The sequence below is a fragment of the Gigantopelta aegis genome, chromosome 5 (assembly GCF_016097555.1).
Source record: "Gigantopelta aegis isolate Gae_Host chromosome 5, Gae_host_genome, whole genome shotgun sequence".
Classification (NCBI taxonomy): Eukaryota; Metazoa; Mollusca; class Gastropoda; order Neomphalida; family Peltospiridae; genus Gigantopelta; species Gigantopelta aegis.
Window position 1 is genome coordinate 9,706,796 of NC_054703.1, and position 10,673 is coordinate 9,717,468.

At 38.0% G+C, this 10,673-nt stretch overlaps 1 protein-coding gene across 1 annotated transcript; it reads left to right on the forward strand.

Moving 5' to 3' along the window:
- The first annotated feature begins 7,847 nt into the window (after nucleotides 1-7,847).
- LOC121372925 (kappa-type opioid receptor-like) lies at nucleotides 7,848-8,333 on the forward strand. The gene has a single exon (XM_041499359.1). It carries the CDS (start codon nucleotides 7,848-7,850, stop codon nucleotides 8,331-8,333), a length of 486 nt encoding a protein of 161 aa, XP_041355293.1.
- The last annotated feature ends 2,340 nt before the right edge of the window (nucleotides 8,334-10,673 follow it).

Consider the following 10,673-nt stretch of genomic DNA (forward strand, 5'->3'; position numbering starts at 1 on the left):
ACGGTTACGAATGGTTTGATCTGACACTTGGGTACCAGTAGCAGTTCGAAGATTATCTCTTAATATTCTTGTCGTGACAGTACGTTGTCGTGTGGCCATATTGACAACGTACCGATCTTGTCGATTTGTTGTTGATCTTGGCCGGGGACGTCTTTGTAGAGAATTTGTGGTTTGACAATTTGGCTAACATTAAGTCTTTGTGCAACATTTCTTTGCAAATGACCATCTTAAAGCCAGGCGAAAGCCCTACCCCTATCTTCTAATGTCATATTCCTGCGAGGCATACCGATTTTTAAACTTGTACCAAGCTAACATGTTAAATGTATGTCGACAGAAACCTATGCACGTGCAACAACATTTGTACGTGTGTTTCATGTTCGGTAAAATTAACCTTTTATACAAAAATAATAGCTTCATGTAATCGATACAATGTACGGTAGTTTTTCTCTATTTTGTTCATTTTTGCAAGACCATTGGTGGGATACAGATATGAAATTTTTCGTCCTTTGGTAATCCCTGCACTTGAAACCATAGGCCCAAAACTATTGGCATCGAATAGTGTTTGCGACATTGGTTTATTAGTCACAGGCATAGTAGATTATAATTTAACAGTGGAAATACTGTCGCTTTCATTACGATGGTATTATTGTAAAATACAGTTGCACATGTAAGATATGTGCTTTCCCTTAACTTGTTTTGAATAGTATATTAATTGTGTGTGAATGGTGATGCATCATCTTCTGTCTACCAGAGTACAAGTATACGCAATCCGTCAAATGTGTCATTGTTCCTCTGACTAGTGTGGCTGTTGTTAGGAATTGCCAGCTTTCGTATGAACCCGTTTCGTTGTTTTCCCCACTGACAACCGTGGTAGTGTTATATGAACATTGTAGGATACGTGCTATACTAACCGTATGCATCTCGATGTATGTCTAATATATATAATCATATACTAGCTTACATTTCCAGTGCAAAGTATGTGCTATGTTTCAGATCACATACATTAAGAATTTTATAACTTTGCAAATTAGATGTAAATTAATGGAGGTGACAACACTAGGTTTATTGACATTTAAGGAAACATACTAGGATAGCACTCCATAATTGACGTATGCATCCATAGTCATCACGTAGAAACATTTCACTAACAACTTTACATTTTCCCAGCGTTCAGAAAAACAACATCATTAAGCACTAGTTTATTTTTATGTAAGAATATCCAAAATGACGGCATTCGAATTTGACGTCATTTCCATTCAAAAGTACAACACTTCACATATCCTTACGGAATTTGAATATCGGGTAATGGCTGACTGGAATTAAAGTTGCGAACACAGTTTACAAAAACAACAACAACAACAACAAATAAAAACATTGAGCTGGAGATTATATGATAAAGATAGTATTAGGGTGTATACTACCAAATCAAATCCCATAGACGACAATAGTAACATATGTGGCTAAAACTCCTACCTGCAACGTATCAACCGACATAAACGCCACGGATATAAATACTACCACCCCTTACACTTAAAGTGAATCAGAAAAAAATGGGGGTCAAGCTGCTCGTTTCTGAGATAACGGGTAGCGTCTATGACTACCCTAGTTTCGCACAAAATTCGAGTACTTTTTTTTACAGGTACCCCATACATGTTTCAAGCACAAGGCTACTTGACACATTGGTACTAGATGAAATAAAATTGCAATTTTTTTTTTACCCAGATGAAACTATTATTTTTTACAACCAACACACTCACATTTATAACCAATCACAGGACTTGTGGTGTTCACTTCTCTATCAAAAGTTCGGTGCACCTCGAACTTTGACCCAGCCGGAAGTTATTTGGTTTAGTACTACCATTACCCTCATGTGTTTCTGTATCGTCAATGTCATATATTGGGAATACAAATGTGCATCCCTAATATATGATATTGACGGTACCGAAAAGCACACTGGTAATAATACACACACACACCCTCTCTGTCTGTCTGTCTGTCTCTCTCTCTCTCTCTCTCTCTCTCTCTCTCTCTCTCTCTCTCTCTCTCTCTCTCTCTCTCTCTCTCTCTCTCTCTCTCTCTCTCTCTCTCTCTCTCTCTCTCTCTCGCTATGTATGTATGTATTGATTTATGTATGTATACATTTATCTATCTATCCATCCATCCATCCATCAATCCAGCCATCCATCCATCCTCCATCCATCCATCCATCCATCCATCCATCCATCCATCCATATATATATATATATATATATATATATATATATATACACCGTTTACGTATGATGCCATTTTATTAAAAAAGACACCGTTTCATAGGTCCAACCAGTGCACCACGACTGGTATATCAAAGGCCGTGGTATGTGCTATGCCTTCTGTTAGATGCACATACAAAATAACTCTTGCTGCTAATCGAAAAAATAGCACATGAAGTGACGACAGCGGGTTTCCTCTCTCAATATCTGCGTGGTCCTTAATCATAATATGTCTAACGTCATATAACCATGAATGTGTTGAGTGCGTCATTAAATAAAACATTTACTTCCTTGCGTGTCATATAAATTTACCTCATTTGAATGGCTGACTGGAATTTTAGTTAGGTATAAAGTTTACGAAAAAGACGTTACATTAAGTTTGGTATTAGATGATAAAGGAATTACTATTATCACCAGAGGCAGACTTAATACAATTTTTATTCCTAATATACTCTTCAAAATGTAGGGTCGTATTTATTATTGTATGGATATTGAGTCGACCACCGTTATGTCGAACTTGCTGGAGTCGATATATCGCTTGTGTCGATATGACTGGTCGGTCCCGGCCAAAACGTGTGTTAACTATCATGTTTTTATTTCAGTTGAGTTGATACGTTTGAGTCAAGATTATGTTTGTGTCGATATATGTGTTTGGTCCCAACGTAGAATTTTATATTGAACAAATGTATCTATGTGTCGATAATAATAGTATGTGTTAAAATAAAAAAATATATATTTAAAACGATAAATATGAATTGCGCAATCGGAAATCAATGCCGTACCAGTATTGTGAGCATGTAACCAACCACCAAAATATATGCTAATATTTGACTGTAAACACATGATTGGTACATGTTTACTGTAACACTTCACGTGCTCGATGAATGAATAAAATTATCTAATCCATTGATTATCTAAACGTCTCCAATAATGAACAATATGCCTCCGTCTTTAAAAACTAGTGTATGCCCCTTTAAAATGTAGATTAAAACCCATCATAACTAGTGACAATGATAAGTATAATATATTTCTCTTTGCAGAAGATATCTCATGAGGAACAATATGCTACTCTCAAAACAGAAACTGTTTCCAGTGGATCAAACATCCAGCTTTACAAAAGGCATCTACTGGTCTTAACAAATTCACCTATATAAATTATTCTGGAAACGAAGATCCATTACCAATCGATGACGTATCATCTCTTGAAATATGGCCATATTTTGAAGTATATGGTTCTACATACTGTGGCATTGTATTGCTTATATGTGCTGTGGGTATTATTGGGAACATCTTGGTGTCCATTATGATTGGAGACAAGAAACTGAATAGCCTATCTTAGTCCGTGTGTCTGAAGGTTTTGGCGGTTTCTGACTCGTGGTTACTAAGTATAATGCTAATCAGTGAAACTGAAAGGACGTTTTCCCTACAGCAATGAACTCAATTAAGCAACGCATCGTAGTCATCAATGCACTCTGTAATGGATCTATCACCGTGGCTGGTAGATGTATTTTCTCTTGACAGATACGTCTGCGTATGTTTTCCACTGAAACGGTAAATACTTTGTAATAGGAAAAAAGCCATCGTCTTTTTCACGTTGATTGGTCTTGGCGCTCTTACAACTTGATTATCGTCGTATAACCCACCAGTCGTTAATCTGAGCGCTCTTACAACTTGATTATCGTCGTATAACCCACCAGTCGTTAATCTGAGCGCTCTTACAACTTGATTATCGTCGTATAACCCACGAGTCGTTAATCTGAGCGCTCATACAACTTGATTATCGTCGTATAACCCACCAGTCGTTAATCTGAGCGCTCTTACAACTTGATTATCGTCGTATAACCCACCAGTCGTTAATCTGAGCGCTCTTACAACTTGATTATCGTCGTATAACTCACCAGTCGTTAATCTGAGCGCTCTTACAACTTGATTCTCGTCGTATAACCCACGAGTCGTTAATCTGAGCGCTCTTACAACTTGATTCTCGTCGTATAACCCACGAGTCGTTAATCTGAGCGCTCTTACAACTTGATTCTCGTCGTATAACTCACCAGTCGTTAATCTGAGCGCTCTTACAACTTGATCATCGTCGTATAACCCACCAGTCGTTAATCTGAGCTCTCTTACAACTTGATTATCGTCGTATAACCCACCGGTCGTTAATCTGAGCGCTCTTACAACTTGATTATCGTCGTATAACCCACGAGACGTTAATCTGAGCGCTCTTACAACTTGATTATCGTCGTATAACCCGCGAGTCGTTAATCTTAGCGCACCCGTCGTAAGTGGGAAAATGACAACGCAACCGTCGAGTTGGCCAACCTTCTGCTTGTAGTTGATAGTCTGAATCTATCATATTCCCATTAGTAGCAGCAGGTTTTTTATACACATATTTCCACACATAGGATAGTGCATACCAAAGGCCTGTCATATACCAGTCGTTAGCGGACTGGCTGGAACGAGAAATAGCTCAATGAACCCATCGATTGGGGATCGATTCCAGACCGACCACGGATGAGATGAGCACTTTATCACTGGGTATATGCCCCATATATGTATGGATGAATGGATGGATGAATGAATGAATGAATGAATGAATGAATGATTAGCGACATCCTAGCACAAAAATGCACATATACTATTTGGCGACAAACAAAGGTAAATATATGAATATGATTATTTAAATTGAACATAAAACAAAATAATATAATTGTGTGCAGTGTAAACATCACTGGGTATATGCCCCATATATGTATGGATGAATGAATGAATGAATGAATGAATGATTAGCGACATCCTAGCATAAAAATGCACATATACTATTGGGCGACAAACAAAGGTAAATATATATATGATTATTTAAATTGAACATAAAACAAAATTATATAATTGTGTGCAGTGTAAACATCATGAATAAATTAAATTACAGTCGAAATAAACAACCTAAAGTTGATAGACTAAACCAGAAACATGACGCATTGTAATATATCCGTGAGCATTGTATATATATATATATATATATATGGATGAAATTAACATCCTTAACGTAGTTGTTCACCTATTTGCATTGTTCATTAAATTAGTTTTTTTTATTACCGGCCTCGGTGGTGTCATGGTTAAGCCACTGGCCATAACAGTGGTGGGTACTGGGTTCTCAGTCCGGTACCGGCTACCACTAAGAGCGAGTTTTAATGACTCAGTGGGTAGGTGAAAGATCAATAGACCCTCTTCTCACTCACTAACCACTAACGTACTATATTGTACAGAGAGCACCGAAAGCCGAGGACAGCGTACTTAAACCTTAATTGGATATAAGTACGAAAGTAAGTTGAAATGGTCTTTTGGATATTTCCGATGCTCAATTATAATGGATAGGTAATATGCCACCTATACTTCCCTTCATTGTTAGGCTGTTGATTCAAGAGATAATGAATTACCAGATGGTTTTTCATGTGATCAAAAAAAAACCTTGTGGATGTCGACACAGACACAGACACAGACGCAAATACCTTATGTGCGCATACCACCCATCACCTATAGACCTGCATAGTGACGTAACCTCGACGTCACATAGTCCATTACGTCATCAGCTTTCCGTTGACGGTGTAATTAAATCTACATCTGATGAGTGAGAGCAATTCAACTCTCTCACGAAACAAGCCTGTCATGTAGAGATAAACATACACTTTTAACGATGTATCTGGCTCCCACACGGTTGAGCACTCTATAAAATTGCGTCTTTCAACTCGAAAACGACTACTATATATATATATATATGTATAACGCAAAGAAAACGCAAAAACAACTTTTCATTGCAAATAATGACAAACTATTAATGAATTCATGGATAATGTAATATGACTGGTATACATGAGATACATTCACACGGAAACATGGCCAGTTATCATCAGTAATCGAGTTGCATTCGTAATGGAAAAAGTTCCCCCCCCCCCCCCCTCCCCCCATATGAAGGTCAGTATCTGGTGTTTCCGCCATTGGCCCGTGAGCAGGCATGAAGACGACGGGGAAAGGATTGGCACAAACATTTCACATAAGCCACAGAAATGTTCCACCCCTCCTCCTGCACCGCCTGTGCAAGCTCAGCGACGTTACTCGGTGGTGGCTGGCGGTGACGTACACGACGTCCTAACTCATCCAACATGTGTTCAATTGGGTTCATATCCGGTGAAACGGCAGGCCAGTTCATAACGGTGATACCGGCTTGTTGCAGGAATGCCTGGGTAATTTTTGCAGTATGTGGACGGACATTGTCTTGTTAAAACAGAAGGGGACCTCCTGGTCTCCACATTTAAACGAGTTTAGGTTTTGTTCATAGACGGATTCCGAAAATGAATAATATTCCATATGCCAACATTAATCACCATTAATTGGATGCACACAATAGCCAATGTGCATTTTATTGTGCCTGAGTGTTGTTAAAAATGTAAAACATTTGACAATGTTGATATAATTATAGTCTTAGAGGAAACGCGCTACATTGTTCAACCCCCGTCATTGGGCTCATTGGGCTGCATCTCGTACGAATGATATATCAACTACCGTAGTATGTGCTATCCTGTCTGAAAGGTGATACCTATAAAATAGTCCTTGCTACTAATGGGACATGTAGCGGGTTTCTTCTCTAAAAATCATATGTCAAAATTACCAGATGCGTTGACACCCAATAGCCGATGATTAATAAATCGATGTGCTCGAATGGTGTCATTAAACAAAACACACTTTTACTTTATATCCACACATTGATCTCAGTATCCTGTATCTTCTTAATAAACTTTATTTCATTTCAACTTATTTAACTGCATGTATCCAATTACGTTTCAAGCACGCTGTCCTGGGCACACACCTCAGCTATCTAGACTGTCTGTTCAGGACAGTGGGTTAGTTGTTAGTTGTTAGTTGTTAGTTGATAGTGGTTGGTGAGAGAGAAGAATGTGTAGTGGTATTATGCCTTCTCATTGAAGCGTTAAAACTCGCTCTGGGTGGGAGACAGTACAGAGCTGCGAACCCTGTACCTACCAGTCTTATACCTTCTCATTGAATCGTTAAAACTCGCTCTGGGTGGGAGACAGTACAGAGCTGCGAACCCTGTACCTACCAGTCTTATGCCTTCTCATTGAATCGTTAAAACTCGCTCTGGGTGGGAGACAGTACAGAGCTGCGAACCCTGTACCTACCAGTCTTATACCTTCTCATTGAATCGTTAAAACTCGCTCTGGGTGGGAGACAGTACAGAGCTGCGAACCCTGTACCTACCAGTCTTATGCCTTCTCATTGAATCGTTAAAACTCGCTCTGGGTGGGAGACAGTACAGAGCTGCGAACCCTGTACCTACCAGCCTTATTTTCGATGACTTAACCACGACGCCACCGAGGCCAATAGTCTTCCAAAGTTATTCAGTGGTTTTGGAGTTGTTATTGTGTGTTTGTATTGTTATTATTATTATGATCAAAATCATTATCATAATCGTCACCAAGATCATCATTGTTACTATTAAACGTAGATTTCAACACCATCTAGTTATTATTTTATTTTTTTTACTTTCAGATTGTAACTTGAATACAGAATTTGATGACGATGGCGAATGTCACGCACCATTTAGAAGATGGAAACTACTCTGACGATGGAGATGAATTACAAAACAGCAAGACACCGCCATCTGGCGGATGGTTACATACGGAAACCGATGGTCCTGACCATTGGGGCATCATGCTCACTATAGTTATAACAGGGATAATCGGCAATATTCTACTGTTCTCTATGATGCGAAACACGAAAGTGAGATTCTTATCGTACTCAGTTTATTTGAAGTTTCTGTCTGTTTCGGACAGTTTATTGCTGGTCACTCGGCTGATCCAGGAAACGGACAGGATTTTCACTGGACTCTCATCTACACCAGCAAACGATGCCTTCTGCAAGATAGAGTCCAGCATTCACATCCTTGCTATGTTGCTATCCCCATGGTTAGTAGTGGGAGTCTCGCTCGATAGATTCGTGTGCGTCCGCTCTCTCATGACGCGGGGAAGATTCTGTACCCAGAAGAAAGCTATTCTCGTCTGCTGAACAATGCTTGGGATATCAGTTGTTCTCATCGTGCCCATTGTGTTTAAGGTAAAAGCTGTGAATGAACAGTGCGTTTCTTCAGATGAACTCTACTATTACCTGGCGGTCATTCGTCTTCTGATTGCCTCCTCACTGCCAGCAACGCCTTCCGGAACACGTTTGCAAGGTCAAGGTCCCATTCAGCCAATCACCAGCATGACCATTCCACACGACCCCTGGTGATAATGTCCATTATGGCTTTTGTTACAACGGTGCCATCCGCTGTGACAGAGTCTTCATATAATTTGCTTGGGGTTTTCGACAGAGATTTGAAAGCATACGAATTAAGTAAATCTATTTTGCCCCCGGTTCGCTTAATTTACTTATCAAATTTTGGACTGAATTTTTACGTACTGGTGCTAAGTTCGAAAAACTATTGAAACATTATGAAAGAAACGCTGAGGTGCAACAGATCTACGCAGTACAGAGAACAACACGTGAATTCCATCTCTTAGTAAGTGAATATGAATACTAATTAAAGACAGAACAGAACAGAACAGAACTTCATTACACCCAGGCCGTTAGGCAACGGCATATGGGGAAACATGAACAAACAAATAATATAATATGTGACAAGACAGGACAGGTTTTACAGGAGAACATTAAATAGCAAATAATATAGTACATGTTTATATGAATAGTTAAATTATATAAATACATGTATACAGAAATACAATGAGTGGACAGAACAAGAATACGTATATACAATAAGTCAATAATATTAGGTATAGTAAAATAATTGAAGTTCATTATATAATTGTTATACATGTACTAGTATATATCAATTTATTAAAATAGGAATATCTGTGCTATAATAATAAAACATATTTAACTTGAGTGATGTGGTATATATTGATACAAATAGCTATGATATTTTAAATTTATCATTAAAGTCTTTAATTAATTTGCTGACTTTTCTTAGGACACCTATTTTATTACTAGTTATTAATTCTCTACAATTTAAGGTACTGGGGTTCACATAATAAAAAAAAATTTAGGAATGCTTTTCGAAGGCACACGTGAATAAATAAGATATTCATCACCAATATCGTTAGAATCACAAAGTGTGCATAACCTATTTTCTACTGGTGTATTATTCAATCGTCCTATTTCTATAGGGGGATAATGATTTGATGTTCTGAATTTAAGAATAATGATCCATAGTGTTTCAGGCATTATGGTGAGGCATTAAAAACAAAAATAGCCGATTTTTAAAAGTTATTTTCCTCTAGACGATGATGCAGTGTTATTGTTCCACGTTTGAAGGTACTGGTCAAGCTGCCTCAATTTGATATATTCAAGAAGTTTTGGTTTGGTTGAAAATCTTCGAGACTAAAAGAATCCTTCATATGTGTCCATGTGGGACAGGGCTATTCCACCCGAGGGTACATGATTTGTTGTCAGGGACTCGGCAAGCCTCGTCCCTGACATCATATTATGTACCCGAGGGTCCCACATGGATACATAATGGAGGATTATTTTTCTCCCATTTAGTAGATAAAAAACAAGCATTTTTTTATTTTTTTTTATCTTACAATAAAATAATCATAACCATTGAAAAGACCGTACCCAAAAATGGTTTATACTAAAAGTATAAACCGAAAATGATAGTATAATTTCATTATGACAACAGGTTTCCTTGTTTTTATGAAATATAAAAAGCATTTCTTGCGTTATTTTGACGTTTACGTGACGTCGCCCAATGTTCAAACAACAGAAGTCACGTGGTCATGCAAGACCTATTTATTCCGCATGGGCTGACGTCATGGAATACGCCTGTCTTGCATGGCTAGAGATGGGATAAAACCATATATCAGTCATACCTAGGTTGTTAAATAAGTGTTTAATATGTTGAATCCAAGTGTAGTTGTGTCCAGTTACGGACGAGTCCTGTAACATGCAATAGAAAGGATAGTTTTGTTTGTTTCCTGATACAATTGTGGTCTAGAAATGTATCATTCTGTGTGGAATAATTAGATTAATCGGTCTACGCCCTAGTGCTCCGTATAACATAAATATCGGTGTACCTTTTATAACAGGAAGCAGGCGTCTCAGGAGGAAATTTATGTGTATGTTTTCAATAATGTCAGTGTTTTCATAACCCCATAATTCACAGCCATACAGAAGAATAGGTAATACCATTGCGTCAAACAATTTTAACTTACATTCTATTGATAGATTGTTATCTTTGGATTTAGATAAAACGAAATGCATTGCTTTTGTAGCTTGTTGGGATAACATGTTTCGTGTTGTCTTGAACTTGTTTTGCTTATTAAAAGTTAAACCGTAGTATTTATATTC